This window comes from Nanorana parkeri, unplaced genomic scaffold (genome assembly GCF_000935625.1).
Source record: "Nanorana parkeri isolate BGI_ZX_2015 unplaced genomic scaffold, ASM93562v1 scaffold31, whole genome shotgun sequence".
In the NCBI taxonomy this organism is placed as follows: domain Eukaryota; kingdom Metazoa; phylum Chordata; class Amphibia; order Anura; family Dicroglossidae; genus Nanorana; species Nanorana parkeri.
This window is the reverse complement of record NW_017306299.1, coordinates 1,829,471-1,854,980: the sequence shown is the minus strand read 5'-3', so window position 1 is coordinate 1,854,980 and position 25,510 is coordinate 1,829,471. Positions and strand designations below refer to the sequence as shown.

The following is a 25,510-nucleotide window of genomic DNA, read 5'->3' as shown; positions in this document are numbered from 1 at the left end:
TTGTTCCTTAGCTCCGCCACTGAGTACGAGTACTGGTACTTGCCGAGTACTTACATGTACGAGTACTGATACATTTTTGTTTATTGTCATGCGACAGTTTTTCTAAAACAATACAGACTAATGATTTCAGGACAGTGGTGGAGTGCCAGAGCCAGGTCCCAGCTGCAACCGCTGCAACCCTGGTAGTTCTCATGAAAATGCCAAGTATCTGCACTGGTACTCGAAAAGTATCTGTGCATCCCTAGCCCTGACCCCATAGTTTTCCTTTAAAGCAGCAGGGGGATTTATCCTTTAATGCCACTTTAATGTCAGCGAATGCAATGTACTGTATATGTCATTGTTGATTTTTCCCATAGTGACAATTTAATCTGGACATGAAATACTCATAAACAGGGAGAAAACATATATGCTTACAATGTCCAGAATGGGAGCCAAAGCCCAGACATCAATGCAAGAGAATAAAGCTGACGACTTAAACATTACATTGAGTTTTTTTTTCTTTTTGTTGTATTGATTCAGCATTTGCTTTCAGCTTTGTACTGCTAAGAAGAAGCGTGATGTCTCCAGTCTGGAAAAACTGGTTTGCACCTCTGAGTAATTGAGTTCGCCATGGATAGACATGGTGTCATTTTACGTTTGTACAGAATAAAATCACCGAAGTGTAAAAAAACCCCCCAAAAAAACAAGAAACTAGTATGTTATTTTTAAGTTTGCCCATAGATCCACTCTATACAATTAAGGTGGAGCATGTGATGTATAGAAAAAAACATTATGTGGGTTAAAAAAGTTTATCAATGCATTACATAGTGGCATAGTTACATAGTTAGTCAGGTTGAAAGTCCATTGAGTTCAACCTATAGAGCATTGATTTGTAAAAGCCATTATATTCTAGCATAATGGAATTTTGGAGACAGCTATGCATGCTATGTGTGTAGGGTTTAGCAATGTTTGCATTGTGTATGAGGATTTTTGTGTGTTTCTGATGAATAAAAACTGTGAATATTAAAAGAAAAAAACAAAACGTTTTACTTTCTGTGAAAACAGAATGTCAAAAAGCTGAGAAGATGTAAAAATATCAACCCCCCAAGTCATATAAAAATGATAACTTCTTCTGTAAATTTTGAGCTCTGCAGAGGTAGGGGCACCTGCTCCTGTAAAGCTTTCCTATTGGTCTCTTAGGGGATTATTCACAAAGCTGCCGAAGGCGGCAGAGTGAATAACCCAGCCGAAGTCAAGTGAGACAAACGCTGTTCGGCTATTCACTTCTGTCTTGTACGGCTGATTTCAGCTGTACATCGGCTAAAATCAGCCGCACATCGGCCGCCTTCGGTCAGCCGAACGTGCTCTGGATGATCGGCTTATCCGAAGTGCAGAAGGTGTGCAACTCTGCCGATCCAGCATCTCTCTGCCATTCGCCCCTATTCTCATAGGGTCCAAACGGCAGTAAGTGAATAGCCTAATGCCACCGAGCGGCATTTGGCTCGTCTATTCTGCTCAGTACCTCAATGAACAATAAATAAGTGAAATGAATAAAAAAAAAAAAAGTTGAAAAATAATTTTACAAATTTAAGAAAATAGGAAATTTTAAAAAAAATAGTTTAAAGAAAAGAAGAAAAAAAAAGAAGAAAATTAAAAATGCCGGCAAATATGCAGGCAAAAGAAAAACAATTGGGCGGAGCTAGCAGTGACAGCTAGCTCCGCTCAACTGTTTCCTATTGGTCGGCACCTGCCAGAGTCTTCTAGCAGGTCCCGGCCAATAAACAACAACTGGGCGGAGCCGGCCATGTTGTCACGGCTGGCTCCGCCCCATTTGTTATTGTTTAAAGACAGATCAGCATCCCCAGGTCATTTGGGGATGCTGATCTGTCATTACAACAGGGCGGGGCGAGCCGTGAGATTATATTGGGAATAGTCCGTACAGCAGCCCTTCGGTTCCACTGAAACGAAGGGCAGAGGCGGCCGAAGAGAGCCGAAGGGTCAGCCGAAGCTATGGCTGGATCCTTCGGCTCTTTAGTGAATAACCCCCTTAATATGTCAGTCATCCTCACTGACCAATAGGGAGCTATGAGAGATGGTGGCCAGCGGGTCCATGGTTGAACACTCCATTGATATTGAACTGCCTGTGTTTCTGGACCTGCTGATTTTTTGGGCATCCAGTTTTTGCTGACAGTAATTAATGGTAATGTATTTTCAGCACAGACTCCATTGGAAATCTGTGAAAGGTTGAGTTTAAGGGCTGCTGAGATGAGCTCAGACTCTGAGCCGGTCTGTCGTTTTTAATTAGGTCATATCTAAATCATAGGCTTGCACCAAGAGTGTAGCACAGGCCATGTGCATTAATGCTGAATCAGAGTTGGCATATAATGAGCAAATATGGCTGTCTTCCCCTTCATATACCTGCCTTCCCTGCCCGTCTCAGCATTCCATCACTGGTTGCCAGGAGCTGCACGGTACGCCGGCCAGAACTTCCTAGGTTGCTAAGAGCTGAGCAGGGAGATGTGTATGGCCCTTACACATCTCCCCATCCATCTCTTAGCACCTGGGATGCTCTGGCTGGAAAGGAGGCAGCAGGCTTCCTGCAAACATTGTGCAGCAGAGCGGCCATGCTGCTCGGCCTGCCGCCCCTCCACATGCTCTAAAGAGATGCCTTCTGAGGCAACATCCTCAAGCTGCCTTATTACAGGGACGGCCCTGTACATTTATAATTACAAACTTTACATAGGAACAAGTTGGAACATTGCCCCTTCACTGATAATAACTATTTCCCACTTCACCTCTTTATTTAAAATAAAAGAATGTTTAGCTACTCACCTGTGTAGTGTCCGTTATGCAATATGCATGAGACTGCACCAGACCGTTAATGAGAACTGGATTTTCTGCAATATGCTAAAGAAAGAGCAGTGATTAGATAAATAAAGGCCAACTCCACCCAAAGTTGTATAGGGTGGATGCTGTAGTGGCACAGAAGACATACCTGGCCCAGTGCAAAATATGAAGCAGGGTCTCCAAGACTCACCTTCTGCTCTCGACTTAAACACAGCTCCCAAATTTGTATTTTTTTTTTGTAGTATTGGGTAGGGTGGGGAAGTTATAAAACTTCTGTTGGGCTTTCAAAGTAGAACTTCCAGAATGATTTATATTTTAAGCTTAGATTGGGCCATTTTTGTTACATATACTGTAATTATTAGGGATGCACCGGTACCGATACTAGTATCTGTGCTGATACCGAGTATTTAGGTGAGTACTCGCCCAAATGCTCCCAATACTTATCCCGATACCGGAACTTCCAGTATCAGGCCGGGAAGCTGGTTCCATGCTTTCTCGTCACCAGGGAGCATAGAGCTGGCTTCCGAGCCATTTACTAGTGGAGGGGCGGCTTCCAGATGAATCTGTAGCACTTCCAGATGTGCTGGATACACGGACCCCCACCACATGCATTGGTTTCATCCACTAGCAAGACACACCAGAGTCATAGGGGCTGTGAGATGGAACCAAGTCACACAGAGGAGAAGAAAACATCCGGCACATCCAAAAGTGCATCAGATGCTGAACATTTTCAGAAGGCTCAGCTTTTCATGAGAGTGATGGGACAGGTAATAATTTTTTTCTTTGCAGAGCATTTTTTAATAGCATAAAAATATCTTTATATAATTTAAAAATATCTATATATCTATAGATATATAGATACTTTTATTTATTTTTATTTTTTTTCCTATTCCCTTTTCCCTTTAATGCGAATATAACTACAAACCACAAGATATAATATAAAAAGCTATTTTATGTAGAGCAGCTTCGTTTTTCATATGTGAAGCACCTGCGGTTGAACATTGAAGAGGCACTCACAGCCTTTCTGAACCTGAAAACCAAGATTCTTACAGCTAATAGTTTGTATGCTGAGAGCTCTGAATGACAACATTTCTGGGAAATAAAAAGTAAATGTTACTTACAGTGATCGGTACACTTGCCCTCCGGAAGTCAAGAGCTTCTTTCTGTTAAAGAAGAAAAATATTGCAGGATTTTACTAAAAGGTAGATTTACAGTATATAACCATCTACACAAGCTGCACAACTTACTTAAAGTGACATTAAACCCTCAGATTTTTGAACATAAACCAATACTGTAATGTGCGCCTTACTGTAATCCATGGTTGTTTCCCTTCTCTTTGCTGCTCTTCCTTTTAAATCTGTATCTGTTCTCATGCTGGGCAGAACTTCTGTTTTGCAGCAGACTGCATTGTCTCTGAAATGGATACATGGTGTCTGTGTGAAGGTTCACAACCTGAGCCAGCACTACAGGAAGAGGCACTCAGCTGCAAAGGGAAGTTCTCCCCAAGCATGAGAAGACATGAGGATTTAAAAGGAAGAGCAGCAAAGAGAAGGGAAACAACCATGGATTACAGTAAGGCGCACATTACAATATTGGTTTATGTTAAAAAATCTGAGGGTTTAATGTCACTTTAAGGAGCAACTCAGAGAGGACATTTTATTAACCCTTGCAGAGTAACAAAAGAGCGGAACTATCGCTTATAGGTCTGCTCTTCTGTGACTGACATCAGGCAGTGGCGGGTGCATTAGCCAGCCTGCTATTGGCTAGTTCAATTTTAAATAGCCAATAGCAGGTTTTGTTTATTTCCGCCCACTGCCCTATGTGAACATTGCATCGGGGAGTTTTTTTTATTATTATTATTTGTCGGCCAACGCTGGAATGACTTCATGGGACATTTGATTTTTTTTTTTTAAATAAAGGAATTGTCAAAAACTTGTGTGGTGTTTTTTCTTCAATTAACGGAATTTGTTCTAAGGTGTGGTGTGTTTATTTAAATTTTATGTAAAATTTTAGTGAATGAGTAGGGGTTCAAGTACCCCTTACTCATTCACAAGGATGAGGGGGGTGGCATCTGAGCCTCCCAGCCTGCAGACTCCCACAACCACCGGGTCAGGGTGGTGGGGAAGAGGTCGTTGTCCTCATCGGCATGGGGACAAGGTGCTTTTTCGTGGGGTCCCCCCGGAAAAGCACCCTCCCAATTCCAAGGACATGTGGCTTGGTATGGTGGAGGGAGGCACTTGCTCGTCCCCCCCTTTCCTGCCCTGCAAGGCTGCTGTCCCGATTAGGAACCTGATATGGGAGTTTGGGCGGGACCACACGGTTTATTTTGTTTTTTTGGTGTTGGGGTTTCCCTTACAATTCATACCACACCTAAAGGGCCTGGTATTAATTGCCGGGTAGTGCACTCTGTTTTTTAATTATTATTTCTGTGAACAGTTAAAACACTTTTGTGTATTTTGTGACAGCTGCTAGATTCTTTACATTTGGGATTGGAATGTCAGCAAAGAAGCAGAAGCTGTTACAGAATAACACAGATCTCTCAGCTTCTTTTATTATTTAATTATGTAACAATATTCTGTTACTTTGTATTCATTCCAGATACATGTCAGAGAAGCCAAAGAGCGAAAAGGGCTTGTTCCCGATTTTGGCCGGAACGCCCTGGATCTGCATTGCGTGCATTATTTTTTCTGACTGCACCGGACCGGAATGCAGGCCCTGATGTGCCACACGTTCCCGTTCGGCTGTCGCACGCACCGCCACGCCCCCTCCCGCAACCAGGAAAGGCCACTCCCACTTGGATTTCCCTGCAGCCTATTCTGGTGACAGGAGTCAGAACTAGGAAGTGATGGAATATCTTCCAAAAAGGACACAAACACCAACAAAAACATTTTTAGTAGAGTGAGAAAAGGTTAGAACCTTAACCATAATTTGCTGGCCTGTCCCTCTCAAATAAAGACATGGGCAGTAATTGGAACTCGACAGCAGTTATAATTGTATTTATTTATAATAATAAATAATAAATATTAATAATAATAAAATGTCAGGAGTTGAGCATTAAAATATCCTTATGTACACTAAAGTATATGGAAAATCAGCAAATATGAGACAATTAGGGGATAGGCCATTCCACAAATGAGATTCTCATCTTAGGTGCTATGGTGGTAACATCAGTGACAGTTTTCCTACTTCAACCATTCTGAGTCCTAAAATTCCAAATGGACTAGGTACTGTTTGTAAAAAAAAAAACTTCTACCCCCTCTCTAGACCCCCTAATCCAAGGTCATCCTATAATGAGGCAGCCTGAGGCGGTTGCCACAGGAGGTGTCTCATTTGGGGGTGGCCGGGTGGTGGTGGGGCTGCATTGGGATGGCCACACTGTCCCAGGTTGCTAAGAAATCTTTCCCATCTGCGGTTTTGCTTGAGATCATTGCAGTCATTCTCCGGTTTTGGACACAAGTCGTTGGCGCTTTTGTCATATACTGTTTGCTAAGAAATCTTAGCAATCTGTGAAGCTCTGTGTGGCTTCTGGGCCAGCTCACCAACACCACCGGTTGCCAGGGGATAATCAGGATGCCTGGCTTGCGTCCCACTGAGCTCCACGGAACTGGTGATGCCCAGCCACGTGAGCTGGGTGGGATGACAGACACCGCCAAACTACCCCACCCGAACTCTGTGCAACATTATCCCCCCCAGGGAAGGGCCATTCCCTGCCAGCATCCCCCCCCCAACCCCCCAGAATGACAATCGCCTCAGATGGCAGATACCCTAGGGACTCCTAGGGACAGCCCTCCACTAACCTAATATAAACCTCAACCCAATTATTTACTTGCTTCTTCCCAACCGCCTCCTCCAATGTTAACAGGGTTTATCCTGACATCTTGTCCGGTACATCCTACATCTGCGCAGTGCCTCCCCGTAGACCTAAATATGGCTGTACTCATATGGTTGGAGTTTGGCCCCAATTATGTCTATGAGTTACTGTGCAGGCCACATTGAACAAGATTCCCACCCATCTTTTAGACTCATACCAGCTCCCCTGCTGATCATTCCAATGGAGCCCCCGAGAGATACAAGAAACCGTCATGTGATGTAAATATCCAACAATTATCAGAAAGAATATCTCATGGGATACTCTTTGTATTGGTTTGCATGTCAAAGAAATCTAAAGAGTTATAGTATTAAGATAAACAGTTCTCACCACCACTGGCACGCTCATACTTCGGTTCCTTGATGCTCCCTCCTGTTAATCAAAAGGTTACAATGAGACTCAAGTATGGAAACTGGTCTGATATGGGTAAATTTTATTTACTTGCTATAAAGACTCCTCATGGAATTTACCGAAATTCTTTGTAGAATGTAGCCACCTTCTCTTCCCTAAAGTGAACTCTTGCTTTCCCCATCTGCCTGGTTTACCCACTCTGCTGTATTTTGTTATCAATTTTCATGAAGCATAATAACAATCTTCTAGCCTAGGCTAAGATACAAGAGCCTTTGAAGAAGTTGTGTTAGAGGGTTATTCACGAAGGAGCCGAAGGATTAAGAAGAAGCAATGGCTAATTCTTCAGCTCACTTCGGTTCAGCCAAACTGAAGGGCTGCTGTACAGGCTATTCACAATAGTGCGTGCAGCAGCCGAAGGGTTGAAGTCATAGCCGAAGCAGGGAGAACAGTCCCAGTTGTTTTGATTTGGCCGACCCTGTTGTCACCGCTAGCTCCATCCATTTGTTTACTTTAATACAGGTCATTTTGTGGTGTGTGTTTTCGCCGGTGCGGGCGGGTCAGCGGGCATCTGACATTTTTTTACAATTTCGGTGAGTGGTTGTTGTTCACAATGCTGAACACCGTGATTGAAGTGGATAAGTTAGTTGGATCAATTATTTAAGTATCATTCACAAGGGAGGGGCAGCATCTGGGTGCAAATAAGCCCCCCTGCCCACAGGCCCCACACAACCACCGGATCAGGGCTTGTGGGGAAGAGTCCCTTGTCCCTATCGGCACAGGGACAAGATTTTTTCTTGTAATTAGACAAATGGATTATAATGGGGAATATTACACTGTAATGTTCCCTATTATAATCTATTTCTCTGATTAAATTAAATTATTACAGGTAGGCCTCTGTTCTATCAAAGTTTGAGACTACGTGGTCACACATTTTAACGTAATCTCGCCCAGTTTTTCGGTGGTGGAATAGGTGAAGCATTCCAACGCTTTCTCCGCTGTGCAGGAGAACCGATCTGCCCTGAAAAAACTGATCGGTCCTGAAATGTCACTTCTATCCGACTTTGTGAGTGCGGTGGAATGTGAGATCGCAGTCGGAGAGAAGTGACATTTCAGGACCGATCAGCTGTTTCAGGGCAGATCGGTTCTCCTGCACATGCGATTTGCGATGCCAATCTGCCCTGGAACAGCTGGGAAAGCGCTGGAATGCTTCACCTATTGGTGGTCACACATTCCACCGCCGAAAAACTGGGCGGGATTACGTTAAAACGTGTGACCACGTCACCGGTCACACATTTTAACGTAGTCACAACCTTTGATAGAACACCGCCATCAGAGGGGTATAGCCGGTACCCATGTGAGAGGTCTGGGGGGCCTCTTACATGGGTATCAACTGTACCGAGGCAGCATCCCGACGACCAGACCAGCCCACCTGGGACCCTGCAGAGCCCACCATAGAGAGTCTCAGGTGGGCTATACAGGATCTATGGTGTGCTCTGCAGGGTCTCAGGTAAGTCCAGCATGCTACTGCAACATTAGAGACCGGGGGGGGGGGAGCGGGGGCCAGTGTGACCGGCCCCCGCCCCCCCCCCCTCCCCGTCTTGGGAGGGGGGCCCAAGATAAAATCATGCAGTCGAACGTGTTCTTTACTTCAGCTCAGCCGAACATACTGAGCATGTTCGGCTGAACCGAAGCCAGCAGATGTACCGGGCCGACTACCAAGATACTGAAGCTCGGCCCAGCGGGAGATTCCTCCATCCACACCGTTTGGCGTAGATGGAGGAATCAGTTGCACTTTTTTCATCTGACCATAGAAAATCTGCAGATAATCTCTAGGGGTATGGCCAACTTTATGAATGATTTCTCTGTATATCAGTATAATGTAGAACCATATCATTATGACAGCAGTACCTGTTTGCCATTGACACAGGCCATCACTGTGTCCGGACTCGCTTTGCTGATCATTTGCCAGAAGTAATTCCGTTGTAATTGCACGCTCTTGAGATCAAATGTCATAGTTATCCCACCTGTCAGGTTCACAAAGGCTTCCTCAGGGAACCCCCAATGCAAGTTTTGGTATGAACCCAAAAGTCTAAAATGCAAAAAAAACAAACAAATGTTATTATTATTATTTAATAGGTTTAGCATATCAATGTGTCGCTGTTTTGGAACCCTCTAGTGTCAGGGTGTCACTATTCAGGGACCCTGAGATCAGCCGTGCCAGCCTGAAGTGAATAGCCGAACATTGTTCGGCTCACTTCACTTCAGATCGTTCATTCACTCGGCTGCCCTCGGCAGCTTCGTGAATAGACCCCTTAGTGTGTCATTGTTTTGGGACCTCAAGTGTCAGTGAGTAATTGTTCTGGACCCCCAAATTAAAGGGAGTCATTCTTCTGGACATGGCCGGCCTTAGGCCTTTAGGCGCCCTGTGCGAGAAAGCTTTAAAGCGCACCTCAGTAACCACACCCCTCCTTTACCACACCCCTCCGTTACCACACCCCTCAGTGGCCACACCCATTTCTCCAATATCCGCATCATTTAAAGACTCCCATTTTGTTAAGACCCAAAGAAATATATTAAACAGTATGATAAAAATAAAACTTTTATTCAAAGCTATTAAACTTGTAGGCACAATATTAGTATTCTTATTAAATAAAACAACAGAAGGCAAACAAGTGGAAAACAATACATGTCAAACTAAAATAGAGTCTATAAAAATAAAGTGTCAGGTTGTCATGCCGACCCTTATTTCAAGTAAGTGTATCTAGAAAAGTAAAAATAAAAAACAGAACACAAAACCTAGACTACATGTAAAATTTATGAATTACTATTTGCTCGAAGATGCAAAAAATTTATTCCGGCACATAATAATTTGTTTAAGAATGCGCGGCAGCCATGTTGGCCACCGGCACATTCTGCAAATACGTGCCACCATCTTGGAGGCGGGGAGCATGACGTCACATGATGCCATGCTTGCGCGGCGTCAGGTGAAGTCACACGCCGATAGAGGCACTGCCATCTTGGTGTATACCTGGATATACACCAAGATGGCGGCGCCCAACACGTGCGGTGTTATATGATGTCTTGCGCCCTGCCTCCAGAACAGTGGCTGAATCCAAAATAGCATAAAAATTTGTTTTGTTTGATGAAACTAATGACATTTTTAGTCTTTGCACATGTCTAATAATACGTGTGTGTGGGGGGGATACTTTTCACTTTTTAAAAATAATTCTTTAAATTTTTTTTATTATTTTTTATTTTCATTTTTTTGGGGGGAAATATCAGAGGTCTAAACAGACCCCTGACATTTACCTTTTAAAATAGAAAAAGAAATTGAGGGCACAGAGACCTCAGTTTCTTTTTCTGCAGCCTCTGTTCTAAATTAATGGGAAGCACTCAGTACAGAGGCTTCCCATTCATTCAGAAATTAATGATAGTAAAAAGCAGTTTATGAATGGGGAAAAGCCTCTGTACTGAGTGCTACTCCCCATTCATAAAATCATGAATGAACAGGAAGTGATGTAAATCACATCCTGTTCATTTATAACTGGGGACGCATAGTACTATGTGTCCCCAGTTATTTACAAACACCTGACTGATCAGACGAACACGCCAGTGTTTGCTCTGCACAGAGATCAGTAAATATCAATGAGCCACACAGAACCGCTGTCATCTTAAACTTGACATGAGGAGTTGAGAAGCCGCAGGCTGTAGCCGCCCCAAGGGCGAGCTGTGTCGGCCACCTGGCGCCCTTGTTGTCATGGCGCCCTGTGCGGCCGCACAGCTCGAACACCCCAAAGGCCGGCCCTGCTTCTGGAACCCCATGTGTCAGTGTGTAATTGTTCTGGACTCCCAAGTGTCATTGTGTATTTGCTCTGGATTCCCAAGTGTCAGTATGTCATTGTTCTGGACTCCCAAGTGTCAGTGTGCCATTGTTCTGGATCCCCAAGTGTCACTGTGTATTTGCTCTGGACCCTCAGGTGTCAGTGTGTCATTGTTCTGAGACCCCCAGTGTCAGTATGTAATTGTTCCGGACCCCCAAATGTCAGTGAGTCATTGTGAGGAGACCCCAAGCGTCAGTGTATAATTGTTCTGCAACCCCAGTTGTGTCAGTGGGGTTGATTTACTAAAGACAAACAGAATGTTCACTATGCAAGGGACTGTTCCCTTACCTTGGTAAATTAGGTGAGCCTCTGATGACTTCCATCATTCAATCTTGTACAAGCACAAATTATTCTTTTTTTTCCTTGTACATGATTGGGTATTCTTTGTACAGTGAATTCTCACTACATTCACTATGTTAAGGGAAAATTCCCTTGCAAGGTGTAGAGCCTTAATGCCTTTAGTAAATCATCCCCTGTGCGTTGTTTTGTAAGATTTCATGGGTCAGTGTGTCATTGTTCCCAGGTGGTACTTAAAATGTAACCAAAACTTTTTTTATTTGCTTAGGATAGGGTGATGAGGAGTTAGAACCCTTGTCAGGTTTTTATTGTTGTCTTTGTCCCCATTAGGGAGATTCACCTTCTTCACCTATTTATTCTGGTGATTACTGTCATTGAGACTGAATTGAGGAGCCCCAAGCTCGCTCCCACGATGGACTACAATCTCAATGTAAATCAGATACCTAAATGTGAGATTGTAGTCCATCACGGGGGTGAGCTTGGAGCGGTGACTACTTTACAACACACACAGGGACCAAGGGGAACAAAAGTAGTCACCCTCCAGAAGGAAGGACAGTGTCAGCACCAATTCAGAGATGATTTGAGGATCAACAGCCGAGTGATACACAAATAAGATACATTTTTGTTAATAGTTAAGGTACTTGAATCCATTTTTAGGATTCAGCTCCTGAGTTTAGTGTCACTTTAAGACATATTGTGAATCCCATCTTATCTGGATAATCTTAACTGCTTAGCTAAAACAATGAGAACAAGTGACCCAACTTTGGCTAAAGGTCGTAAAAAAACAAAACCAATTACTTTGCATAGGCTTTTTCCAAAAGACAAGGCCAGAATTCATTGGCGGAGGATGGTTGAACGTATAGGAACTCTCCATTCAAAAATGGCAGCATATCGTCTATGACAATGTCCACCCACTCGCCGAGGTGCCATAACTAAAACAAAAAGATTTTTTAAAATAATTTTAACAAATAGAATACTAAACCTTTTGCAAACGATATAACACTGATCTAAACCCAATCACTAAGATCATAAATAGACTTTGACATGTAATTCCAAATGTTGTTTTCAATCTTTTAACCCCTGGTGAACATGACGGGAAAGTCCTTGTCTAGGCACTACCTGTTACAGTGAAAACACTACATCCATGTTTCCCAATTGTCACTTGGGCTTGTCCAATTGTCACTTGGACTCCTGATGAGGACTACAAGTGGCCGTTTCAGCACACATTACATGGAATGGTCCACTGTTCTCCCCATCAGGAATCCTGCCCTTAAGAAAGCAAAGAAGACATTGCTGGAGTGCATGTAGACATGGATTGGCTGCAAAGAGACTGCAAGAGATCGGCAGCACTGATATGTAACACATTATGGAAAAAAGGGGAAGAAAATTCTATTTAAAAAGTTTAAAAAAACCTTTTCTTTAATTTCCTTCTTTACTGCAATGTGGCTATTACAAAATGACCGATACAGTTAAACAAATCTCACCTCAATTTGTGACACATAAGATCCCTAGATCCAACTAATAATGGTTTTATATCTTACCCTGAAATGAAAGATTCCAGCATAATTTGCGTCGTACTCTTGATTTCCTGGCATGACGTTCTTCAGTAAGTTTGGCTTTAGCGTGAGAGCCCCCATTGCACAGAGGAACCAACAGTCACCTGTAAATCACAAGTACAGACTAGTACCCATGTCAAGTGCACAGTCATCCTAAATTTTAGATACATGGTTTGTAACTCCTGGCAACCAATGGCATCACTGATAGACAAGATGCTGGCCAGAGTTTCCCACGATGCTAAGAGCTGAACGGGGAGATGTGTGTTATCTTGTTAACTATGCCCTTACACATCTCCTTGCCTGGCTCTTAGCAACCTGACACAAAGAAATGCTGCCTGAGGCAACAGCTTCAGGCTGCCTCATTACAGGGACTTCCCTGGATGTGTCATTGGTCAGCCAGCTCCTTTGATTTTGTATGTTTGCCAGTTCTGACAGGGCCACCTATGGCCCAAATCTCATTCAGCAGGCCATGTAAGGCTAGCATTACTCCTGCAGAGAGGTGAGGGGGGAAGCATGAGGAGCTGATTGGTCCAAAATCCCATCCAACATGTCTTATTGAATTCCAAAGTGTTCCCAGATCAGCTGGGAAATATAATCCCACTGGTGTGCCCTGAGCAATTAATTCATCTCTGGTCTTATAATATTGGTTGTTTTGGGTGAACCACTTCCAACACTTATGTATTACATCTAGAATGCTAATTTATCACTTCCAAAAAATAAATAAAAAAAATCCAATATATCTTGACCCTTAAACCTACACTCAACCTTATATAACCTATACTTATACTTAACATGCTGTAAAATCAACCTCCTTACCATAACCAGAGCTTAATTATTATCAGTTGTACTGTATTCAATACTAGCCTAACTTTTCTATTATTGACATAGCAAACTAAAATTACATCTCTTCCCATAATAAATACATATACACAAATATAAGGGTTCATCAGGATTTCTTTCATATAGCCCAACATTCAGAGTACATGATATTCACTTCTACACACTTCACCCACAGCAGCCAACCCATCAAGAGCGAGTTGCAGTTTAAAGCAAGGAGAGGATAAAAGGACAACCTCATCCACTCGTAGCAGAGATGTCACCATATAGCAGACAACACCCTTCTATTCAAGTATAGCACCCTCTACAGCCGAGGTTTAACCTTACCTAGTCGCTTACTCTGTAAAATGTCAAATAAGCTCGTGCCTTCAACTACCAAATGCGGCTTTTTGCCGTGTGTTTCCTGTGTGATGAAGAGAAAACAACATGTGAAGTAATTTAGAGATCCGAATACATGAATAAAGAGCAACGACTGAGCTTAGAAGAGTCAATACAGTAAAAGTTGAAATTTTAGTTGTTGGTAATTGTTAAAGTAATTTTCAACTTTCAATCTGTTCAATATTAAATCCAGATCAAACAAACATACATTGCCCAGCAAATTACAGTAAACTCCCCATTATCCGGCATTCAAGCAACCGGCAAAAATAAATTGAGGACGTATGTCCTACATTTTTTTTTACGGTGGCTTTATGCACAGAAAAAAATAGCTGGTTGCTTGGCGCACACTAAAACAATTGTTAGCATTAGGGATGCACAGATACTTTTCAGATACCAGTGCCGATACTTGGCATTTTCATGAGAACTACCAGGGTTGCAGCGGTTGTAGCTGGGACCTGGCTCTGGCGCTCCACCACTGTGATGAAACCATTAGTCTGTATTGTTTTAGAAAAACTGTCACATGACACTAAACAAAAATGTATCATTGATTGTATGTGAGGACTTGGGCAAGTATCAGTACTTGTATCTGTGAGTACTTATCAGTACTTGTACTCGCATGAATGGTATCGGTGCATCCCTTTATTTATATTTATAAAAACAAAATCATACATTACAACAGAGATGTACAAATCCCGGGAGCTCCGTGTACTCCTTACACATGACAGCTGCCTCCTAACTTTTTAATTTTTCTCTAGTCTAGTCTTGGACCTCGAAAAGTATCTGTACGAGTACGGTACTTGGTATCGTAGCATCCCTAGTTAGCATCTACATTTATTTAGTTGCCAACAAAATTCATGCTGCTGGCCGGCGACTAGATTCCGCGGTCAGCAGCAGAATGTAAACAATGGGGAAATATAGCAAGCCTGCTATTGGCTTTTTCAAATTGTAATAGCCAATAGCAGGCTGGCTATTTCACCTGCCCACTGAGCAGAGGAGCGGACCTGAGAGAGAACTTTCTCTCTCCGGCTCACTCCTCCTCTTTGTGGGCAGGGATTCACTAGCCAATCTGCTCTTGGCTATTGCAATTTAAAATAGCCAATAGCAGTCTTGATTCCCATTGTGTACTATCTGCTGCCGACCGTGGCAGTACAGTACACCAGTAAACTCCTTGGTTTGTAATATTTTCGCTTTACGATGAATTCTCCAAAACGTAACCCCATCGTAACCCGAGGAGTGACTGTATTTTTGTATTTTTTGCATTTGGGATATTATTTGATTTAAATGATTTTTTTAGCAATTCATTGAAAACATGTTACATTTTACAGTGCAGGGAAAGGTAGTCCAGCCAAGCATCCTTCTGCTGGCTATTGGATAAAGAGATTCAAATTACAATGTGAACTGCATATATCTGTTCTGTACTATATAATGATACCAACATACAACCAATGAACCTTTTATCTACTAAACTTTTCACATTATTTACTGTGTATGTTGTGTTATTATACTTATCCTGTAATCATTTGCTGTTTGTTAATACACAAACTTTTGATTTATATGTAAACACTGAAGCACATTTCATCTTTGAATGCTTTACGCCCTTCAAGGTATTTGTTCAAAGTTTAAGAAGTACCAACATAAAATTTAACAGGGACGTTTCCCCACTGCAGAGATTAATCAGTTTAAACTTCAGATAGATGTCGTGGAATAAACTGCAAACACCGAAGGGAACGAAATGGCTCAGGAAGCCCAAACAGTACAACCTATTAATCACACACAGCCGCAAGTATCTAATACCAAACCTAATAATTCTAGAAGAAGATCAGACCACAATGAAAGCCCTAATAGACAAGAAAATGCACACTGGCATTTCAATCTTCAATACATTTGTCCTATTGTCCTACATTTGTATATTCTCTTATGTAATATTTTGTATTGCAAAGTAATAAGTGCTGTACTCTGTCTTCATTTTTATAACTGTTTTTGGCCAAATGTATTTGTTAGTTTCTAGCCGTGTCAACCACAAAATGTTTTCATATTTGTTTATTATTATTGTGTCTATGAAAATACCAAATGTAATAAATGTAATGTGAGTGCCTCTATGATAACTTGTCATACACTATAGGGCCAAATTTTTGTGGACACCTGACCGCCACACTTTTATGGGCTTGTTGGAAATCATATTTAAAAGCCATGGGCATTAATATGGAGTTGGCTCACCTTATGTGGCAGCCTCCATTCTTTTGGGAAGGATTTCCAGAAGGTATTGGAGTGCATCAGTGCAAATTTGTGCCCAAGAGCATTTGCGAGGTCATGCACTGATGTTGGACTACAAGACCTAGCTCACAATTAATAATCAGCAGTGTTCAGTAGAGTTAGAGTCACAGATATATGCAGTCCACTTAAGTTCTTCAACATCAACTGGTCAAACCATGCCTTTGTGGACCTGGTTTTGTGTCCACAGTCAGGTTGGAACAAAATAGGGTCCTCCCCAAGCTATTGTCACAAGGTTTAAAGTGCACAATTTTCTAAAATGCCTTTGTATGTTGTAGCATTAACAGTACCCTTCACTAGAAACACCTAAACTGGATGAGTGTCCACATACTTATGGTCATACAGTGTACATCAATTAATTCTTGAAAGGTCTTGAATTAACTTTTCAGGTTTTCATTGACCAGGCAAAAGCTACAAATCACAAGTAGCCCCTTCATTTGATTTTTTGGGGTTGATTTACTAGAGTAAAATAAAACGTTCACTTACGGGTCTTATATCGGAGCTAGCAGTGACAGCTAGCTCCACCCAATAGTTTCCTATTGTCCGGCGGCTCTGCTGCTGTAAAAAAAACCCGAAAAAAAAACAACTCTCCCGGGCGCTCTAGGAGCCTCCCGCTCCCGGCTGCCCAGGAGAGAAACACTGCTGTTTCTTTTTTTTTCTTTATTCTGACACGGAGCGATGTCAGAATAGAAAAAGAAAATGTCCCATAGGAATGCATTGCTACATTCCTATTGGCTATTTCAATTTGCAATAGCCAATAGTAAACTAGCATTGTACCAGCCCTCTGCTGATGAACCTGATGGAGAACTGCAGCAGAGGGCGGGTACAATGCTAGTTTACTATTGGCTATTGCAAATTGAAATAGCCAATAGCAATGTAGCAATGCATTCCAATGGGACATTTTTTTTTTTTTTTTCTATTTTGACATCGCTCCGTGTCAGAATAAAGAAAAAAAAAGAAACAGCAGTGTTTCTCTCCTTGGCGGCCGGGAGCAGGAGACTCCCGGGGGCGCCAGGGAGAGTTTGCTGTTTGGAGATCAGTGTTCCTGGTTAGCAGGTAACCAGGGACGCTGATCTTTCTGCAAGTGGCCGAGCCGATGCATATGCGTTCGGCTCGACTGAGCCGCTCGGCCACGTACGGGAGCTGTACGGGCTATTGTGAATTCTACTGAACCGAAGGGGTCCTGGGGCCGAAGCTAGCCGAAGGATCGGGCGAAGCTACGGCTAGATCCTTCGGCAGCTTCGTGAAGAGACCCCTTAGTGAATTTGGAATTTTCACCTTGCATGGAAATTTCCCCTTAGCTTAGTGAATAAGACACAGCTATGCTTCCATCCTCCAATCCAATGTACAGGCAAAAAAAAAGTAATTGTTCTTGCCCATGGGTATTCTTTGGGAACCTGTTTTACAGTTGCACAGTTTAAATAAAGTAGTCATGCTGTGCCACTTGTTGGTACAAAGTAGCAAGTATAAAAACCTGAGTAATATATCTATATATATGATACTATACAATTTCCTTTGGCCTCCTCCACACTATTTTCCTTGTGTTGATATCGAGGTCCTTTCCAGATCCGATGCTGTTGAGGTTAGCGGGAAAGGCGTCATCAACAAACAGAGTTCCCTTCTTCAGGTGACAGTCTCTCAGGGAATTGAAGTCCTGATTGTAAAACTTGCGAGGGTTCTCCAGACTGCCATTCCTGACCCATACCTGGAGGCTTGGCTGAAAGCCAGATCTAGAGGCGTTCATGATGACACTGGGAAAAATAAATACATTCTTATAAAACGGGCTTTACATATGATCTCTGCTGTCTATAAAAAATATTACCCAGAAAGTTTTAACACAAAACTTAGAAATCGGTGGATTACCAGTCTCTAATGAACATATCACACCATGCAGGCAGATTCCCCCCCCCCTCTCTCTTTCTCTCTCTCTCTCCCACTCTTTTTTTTCCCACCCTCTCTTTCCCGTTTCTCTCTCCCTGTTCCTCATTGGTGTCTTCTATTTTTATTCCTACCTTTATCTCTTGCTATCTTTCTGTTTCCCATATGTTTTCTCACGGTCAAATACAAATATGTTTTATTAGTTAAGCCAAATACATTTTAATATTTAACATTTAGCTCCTGCTCTCTAGCACCCTTGTTAACTCCTCCCATGCTCACCTCCAGGACTCTTCTAGAGTCTCTCCCGTTCTCTGGAACTCTCTACTCCAACTTGTCCAGCTATCTCCTACACTGTCTGCCTTTAGGCGCTCCCTGAAGATTCATCTCTTCAGGGAAACTTATCCCGCCTCAACCTAAACACTGAACTATCACTTTCTCAAACAATTAATTCACGCACAGCTACCACCTCATGTATCACTTGCCCCTGCCTTTTAGATTGTAAGCCCTCAGGGGCAGGGCCCCCCTTACCATCTTGTCTTGTTTTGTATGGTAACTGTAATGTCTTCCTTATATTGTAAAGCACTGCACAAACTACTGCGCTATATAAATCCTATATTATGATAATAATAATAATAATAATAATTGCATTAAAGGGTATGTAAACCCTAACAATGGACTTCTCTTATATGATCCATTTTGGTCTGTTAAATATATATTTGAAAGTGTTTTACTATATCTGTGCAAAAAAAAACAAAATAAAAACCTGTTGATCCTGTCGGGTGATGTCTGTGTTCTCTCTTTGTGCTGCCTGTTTTCAGTTGCATTGTTCCCAGCTGTCTTTGTGGACTACAGAATACCTCCCCTCTATCAAGGGAGGGAGTTATGAAGAGAAGGGGGGTGCATTAGTTCTGTCCTGTTTTAGGTGACTTTATACAGGGTTATTCACAAAAGGTTGAAGAGTTTGGAAAAGGCAGGAGAAGTGAACAATCTAAGACAACATAGCTGATCTGGAAAGTGAACTGAATTGGGGAATCTTTCCAAATCAGCTATGTTGTCCTAGATTGTTCACTTCTCCTGCCTTCTCCAAACTCTTCACCGTTCTGTGAATAACCCTGATAGAGTACAGTGAATGAGCGTTGTCACCCTAGGAGGGGAATTGTGTTACCATAAAGGTCGCTAGGTGAAATTAAAGGAAAAAAACCTAAAAGAAAACAAATGCAGCCACCACATTTAAGAACCAGTAAACTGCAATGTTACTATTTCTGTTCTCGGGTTTAGATTGACTTTAACAAGAAGTTGAGCTGAGTACAAAAATACCCCATATATCTGTTTCTCTGTCACCCTCCTTCTCCCCTCTTACAACAGATTTACCAATCAAACCAAACAACTTGAAAAACATGTGCAAAACTATTGCCATAGTGTGCAATGGAGGAGGCTCTTTATATACTACATACGCTTTCTGTTTTCTCACACACAAAGCCCTTCCCTCGGGGCTATATTACTTAGTGCCGCACCATTGACGTTCTTTTCTGTAAAACCTGTTAAACAGGAAGAGTAGTAATCGTGGACTACCTGCAATAAAGGCAACATTACATCTTCCTCTTCTACTGCTGATTGGCCAACTTTTCTCCCCGTTGTAAACATTGCTTCCAATGGCAAGGGGGCATAAGGTAGCAGCTACAGGGATTTCCATAATTGTAAAAGAAGATGCTTGCAGCTATTTATTCATTTCTTATTTCCTGGTTGTTACCTTTGTTAGATGGAAACCAGGTCCAATCAATGTATTACGCTTATCAAATGTTGCATGTTAACTTCCAATAAAGTTTATCTATTATGCCCAGCATTAAAAAAAATAAAACATATATTTATTTTTTACACTTAAGTGAATGTATTTGATAACATGCTTAACATATGTATAATATTGCATATGGATATATTATTTGTATTAGCTAAAAATCCTTTTCAAATGTTTACCTGGCTAATCCTAACTGCTCTGCTGTTTACTGCATGTGATAGTTCAAGTACAAATGAGACCCCCCTGCCCTGTACGGCTCTGTACAAAATTTCAATAAGAGAGAGAAACATTCCGAAAGCAAACAGCTGCTGCTGGGCTCTCTCTTTAGGAAATACCAGTGCCATGGATGTATTATAAGAGAACTATGGGGTAAGAGTTTCCCCCCATAGTTCTCCTATGGGTCATGGGAGGACATAAACAAGCATCCTCCCGTGACCCAAAGCTTAGTATATCGCGAGCTACAGCTCGCGGTATACTGAGACCGCCGCAGCCGGGACGGATCCCGACATTGCTGTCTGGATCCACCCAGCTGCGTGATTGACAGCTGGCTCTGCCTATCAAATTAAAATAAGTACAGTATTTTAAGTAATTTATAGTCCTGATGCAGCAGAGACAAGGCTGGGAGAGGTAGAAGCAGCACAAGGAGCCAATCAGTTCTGCTGCAGTGCACATGTAATAACTAGGAGCATACTTATAACCGGTAGACATGTAAATTTTGTTTTCTGAATGCAAATCCGGAGAACATTTCTAGAATTTGGACATTCAGATGCATTCAAACGTCTAAATTCCAATGAGGCCGAATGCAAACAAATCCGAACATTCATTTAATGATAGTTCGGATCATCCGAATTTCGTTCAAAATGAAACTAAATTGGACGCTGACTGTTTTCTGGACAATCAAAAAACTCTGTCCGAAGCTAAAATTATATTCTGAAAGAACCGAATAACAAAACGAACCGAAGTTCAGACCCGAAAGAAAAAAAAATCTGAAACAAAATCATTTTTTTGCCGCTTTACATGTCTAATAACCAAAAAGAACAGAGTGACAGGAAGGAAGGAAAGAAAGAAGGAAGGAAAAGGAAGGGAAAGAAAGGGAAAGAAAAGGTAAGGAAGGAAAGGAAAGGAAGGAAAGAAGAAAGGAAGGAAGGTGAAGAAAGAGGGAGGGAAAAAAAGGAATGAATGAAGGAAAAAAAGGAATGAAGGAGGGAAGAATGGAAGAAAGGGAAGGGAAGGAAGGAGGGGGGAGGGCAGAAAGAAAGGAAAAGGAAGGAATGAAGAAGGGAGGAAAGGAAGAAAGGGAAAGAAAAAGGAAGGATGGAGGGAAGGAAGGGAAAAAAGGAAGGAAGGAAGAAAGGACAAGAAAAAGGAAGGGCAAGAAGGTAGGAAAAGGAAGAAGGGAGAATGTAGCCTCTCTGTGTACTACTCATTAGTTTATAGGCTGGTAGATGGACCTGTAAGACATGTAAGTGCAACTAGGTTGCAGCAGAGAAAAATCAGGTCGGCCTGCCTGCCTCCCCTTGGGGCATATTATGTAGTGCCGAGCCCTTAACATTCTCTACTGTAGTAATTATTGCTCAACAGGAAGAATAGTAATCACGGACTATCTACAATAAACCACAATATCTAATCTTCCTCTTCAACATTTCTCCCTTCATAAAAATTCCTTGAAATGGCACAATGACACAATAGCTGGAGGGATTATCATAATTAGAAAAAGACTTGCAGGTCTTTACTCATTCTTTATTTCCTGCTTGTTAGCGGTAAACCAGGTACAGTTACATTGTGTAATAATGGTTATCTGTGTATGCCATTATCATGTTCAGCACATAAATGTAATAACATATATTTACCCTTAGGTACATGTAATTGATAAGTTACTAAATATACAGTATGCATAATATTACAATATTACATATGGATATATTATTTGTATCAGCTGAAGATCTAAGATCCTTTACAAATGTTTACCTGGCTAATCCTAACTGCTCTGCTGTTTACATTTGCGATTCTCCAAGCACAAGTTACACCCACCTGAATACCCAGTAAAGTGATTCCTCCCTCTCTCTCTCCCACCGTATCTGCCCCAGATGGCTTTGTACAGACTTTAAATTAGAGAGAGAAACATTCTGAAAGCAAACAGCTTCTTCTGTGCTCCTTCTTTTTAAAAAAACACCATAAACATTTTATCAGGGTTATTCACAAAAGGGTGAAGAGTTTGGAGAAGGCAGGAGAAGTGAACAATCTAGGACAAAATAGCTGATATGGAAACATTCTCCAATTCGCCTTCTCCAAACTCTTCACACTTTTGTGAATAACCCTAGATGTAAATAGTAAACAAAAATATAAATCATTCTTTGAATATGTATACGTGAGAGCAGATATAAAGACATGAATTGCAGCTCCGTAGTTATTAATACAGCACTAAATGTATTCATGACTAATTGTAAGCAGTGTAACTACCTGTATTTGACTTGGTATCAGCTTCTTGCAGTCCCTATGCAACAGGGCTCAGGCTGAGAGAGGGAGAAGCGGCACAAGAAGCCAATCAGCTGTGCTGCAGTGCTCATGTGGCAACATGGAAGTAAAGAAGGGAGGAAGGAAAGAAGCAAGCGAGGAAAGGAAGGACAAAAGAAAGGTAGAGAAGGAAGGAAGAAAAGAATGAAGGAAAAGGAAGAAAGGACGGAGGAAAGGAAGGAAGGAGGTTAGGGAGAAAGGAAGGAGGTGAAAGGAAGGAAGAAAATGAAGGGGAAGGAAGGCTGAAGAAAAGAAAATAAGGAAGGGGAGGAAAGGACAGAGGAAAGGAAGGAAGGAGGTTAAGAAGAAAGGAAGGAAGGGAAAGGAAGGAAGAAGGGGAGAAAAAAGGGAAAGGAAGGAAGAAAAGCGGGAAGGTTAAGGAAGGGAGCAATTAAGGAAAGAAGGCAGGGGAGGAAAGGAAGGAAGGAGGTTAAGAAGAAAGGAAGGAAGGGAAAGGAAGGGAGGAAGAAAAAAGGAAGGGGAAGAAAGGAAGGAGGAAAGGAAGGAAAGATCGTTAGGAAGAAAGGGAAAGGAAGGAAGAAGGAAAGAAAGGAAGAAGGGGAGAAAAAAGGGAAAGATGGAAGGAAGAAAAGCAGGAAGGGGAAGGAAGGATGCAAGGAAGGAAAGAAGGTAGAACGAAAGAAAATAAGGAAGGGGAAAAAGAACGGAGGCAAGGAAGGAAAGAGGGTTAGGAAGGAAGGGAAAGGAAGGAAGAAGAAAAGGAAGAAGGGGAGAAAAAAGGGAAAGGAAGGAAGTAACAAAAGCAGGAAGGGGAAGGAAGGAAGCAATTAAGGGAAAAAGGATAGAAGGAAGGGAGGAAAGAAGGAAGGAACGAAGGAAGGTTAAGAATAAAGATTTGTACCGATCCCTATTTGCTTCAAAAAATATTTGTTCTTCTTTGTGCACAGGGTGTATATAATATTTCCTTTCCACGTTGTGTCGGTTGTTTCATTCATATACTGGTGAAGTGGAAGGATTACCTGCCTAGTAAGGCGTCCTGTGTCTGTCCCTCGGCTACTTTGTCTGTACTTTCTAGACATCTCCATACAATTCTACTTCACTTGTATTTGTGAGATTATCACAGGATACTTCTGATGGATTCTGCAACTTATGACTCTCGAGGTCTTATATAAAATACTTACGTTTTCCTGTCTTCTCCGTCTCTGGAAGACACAAGAGTGGAAGCTCTTTCCTGTGTAGCTGCGTGTTGTGATTCTTCCGCAGTCCTCCACGTATAGAATGCCCGGAGCGGTATGAATAGACTGAAAAGACCAGAATTTTCAACGAGGCACACCTGAGCACACAGGTTAAATAGGAGATGTGCAGCGTTCACCGGTACATAATAACAGTGACACAGCTGACACGCCAGTACAAGTTATAGACACCCCTCCAGCAACAATGCTGAGTGAGCACAAAGAGGATATTTACTAAAATAACACTGATGGTAAAACAAACAAAAAATGTGCCATTGCCTTAAGAAAGTAGTGCAATAATTTAAACTTTGGTTTGTTTTGGATGGAGTGGGGATTGGATAGAACTTCTGTTGAGCTTTTATGGCTGGCAGCAATGTCGTTGGGAAGGAAAAATAAACAAAAAACTGACATCATAAAAACCTAATAAAGAATGGAAGCCAAAACGCCAAGGATCACATCCAATGAGGTCCCCTTTGTCAAGGTGATGGGTGATAATGGGGTCCTCTGTGTCTCAGAGATGTTGGTTTGTTGACCTGGGACCTCAGTAAACGTGGATGTGATTCTTGGTGTGTTGGCTCCCATTGGTAATTGGATCTACACGGTTAGAAGTAGGGACACCGGCACTCCAGATGCAGTCCCTACTTCTATCTGTGTACATAACGGTTGCCAGGGCCGGATTTCCCACAAGGCCAACCAAGGCCCGGCCTCAGGGCAGCAGGGAGTAGAAGGGCAGCAGGGGTGTGGAACTCCTATCTCCCAATGCCCAGGTCATGCAGTTCCAGGCAGGTAGGGGGGCGCATTGAGAAACCTGGCCTTGGGCAGCAGAGAGAGTAAATCCGGCCCTGGCGGTTGCCATCCGTTGACCACCGCAGCAGCTATCCAATTCTCATGGAACAAATGGTCAGGAGTGCGATGGGTTCATGGACTTTCTTTGGATCTACACGTATCACCGTTCTGGCCTTGTAGCCATATTTATTCTTCACTTCAGTAACCTGTTGGTGTGATTTTGGTTTGATCGGTCTAGGATTTGATTTATTTGCAAGTAATGAAACCCTGGGGATGGGTCTAATCCATCCCCAGTCTATCCAAGTCTATTGTTAGAAAACATTGATGTGAAAATTAACCACTTCATTACCATATGCTTAAGAATGGTGGAGTGGTGGATGTGTGCAGTGCCATTTATAACACAAAAAAGGGTAATTGTGGGTGTTTTCACTTATTTATTTGATGTGCAATTTTTGGTTGTTTTCCCTTTATTAGGGATACACCAATACCGTTTTTTCCGTATAGAGTATGAGTACCGATATTTTGCTTTCAGTACTTGCCAATATCGAGTAACGATACCGGTGTTTCCGCTGGCATGGAGCCGGCTTCCCGGGCCATCAGGAACCGGGCGGCGGATAATGACATGCTATGCAATTCTTGGTTGCCCGGGAAACCAGCTCCATGTTGTTTGGTTGGCTCGATTGTGATTGGCCGGGAAACCAGCTTCATCTCTGCCAGGAGAACTGACTTTAAGGAAGATCACATCCCCTAGGCATGACACTCTCCCTCCATTTTGGCCAGAAGGAATGATTCTAAACAATGGACACCAGCCCCCCCTCCCCAGTAGTGCTTATTAAAAAGCTTAGTAATGATTGGTGAACAGATGTGTCATGGATGACGAGTACCGATATTTTGCTTTCGGTACTCGCCGATACAAAGTACTGATACCAGTGCTTCTGCTGGCATGGAGCCAGCTGCCCGGCCAACAATGACCCGGCTAGGAAGCCGACTCCATGCTGTTCAGCCAGCATGATGCTGAATGGCCGGGAAGCTGGCTTCCCAACCAATCAGCATGGCGTCGGCTTCCCAGCCAATTCGGA

At 42.4% G+C, this 25,510-nt stretch overlaps 1 protein-coding gene across 1 annotated transcript in view; it reads right to left on the bottom strand.

Moving 5' to 3' along the window:
- Positions 1–25,055, bottom strand: part of LOC108796574 (calpain-13-like) — a 55,760-nt gene extending 30,705 nt beyond the window's left edge. The window contains exons 1-9 of the mRNA XM_018568071.1: positions 24,967–25,055; positions 23,595–23,714; positions 17,797–18,016; positions 13,944–14,019; positions 12,765–12,883; positions 12,022–12,155; positions 8,954–9,134; positions 3,948–3,989; positions 2,812–2,886 (exon numbers count right to left, since the gene is read on the bottom strand). Of these exons, the coding sequence (XP_018423573.1) occupies positions 2,812–2,886; positions 3,948–3,989; positions 8,954–9,134; positions 12,022–12,155; positions 12,765–12,883; positions 13,944–14,019; positions 17,797–18,016; positions 23,595–23,714; positions 24,967–25,055 (1,056 nt within the window). The remainder of the gene's footprint in view (positions 1–2,811; positions 2,887–3,947; positions 3,990–8,953; positions 9,135–12,021; positions 12,156–12,764; positions 12,884–13,943; positions 14,020–17,796; positions 18,017–23,594; positions 23,715–24,966) is intronic.
- Positions 25,056–25,510: the final 455 nt, after the last annotated feature.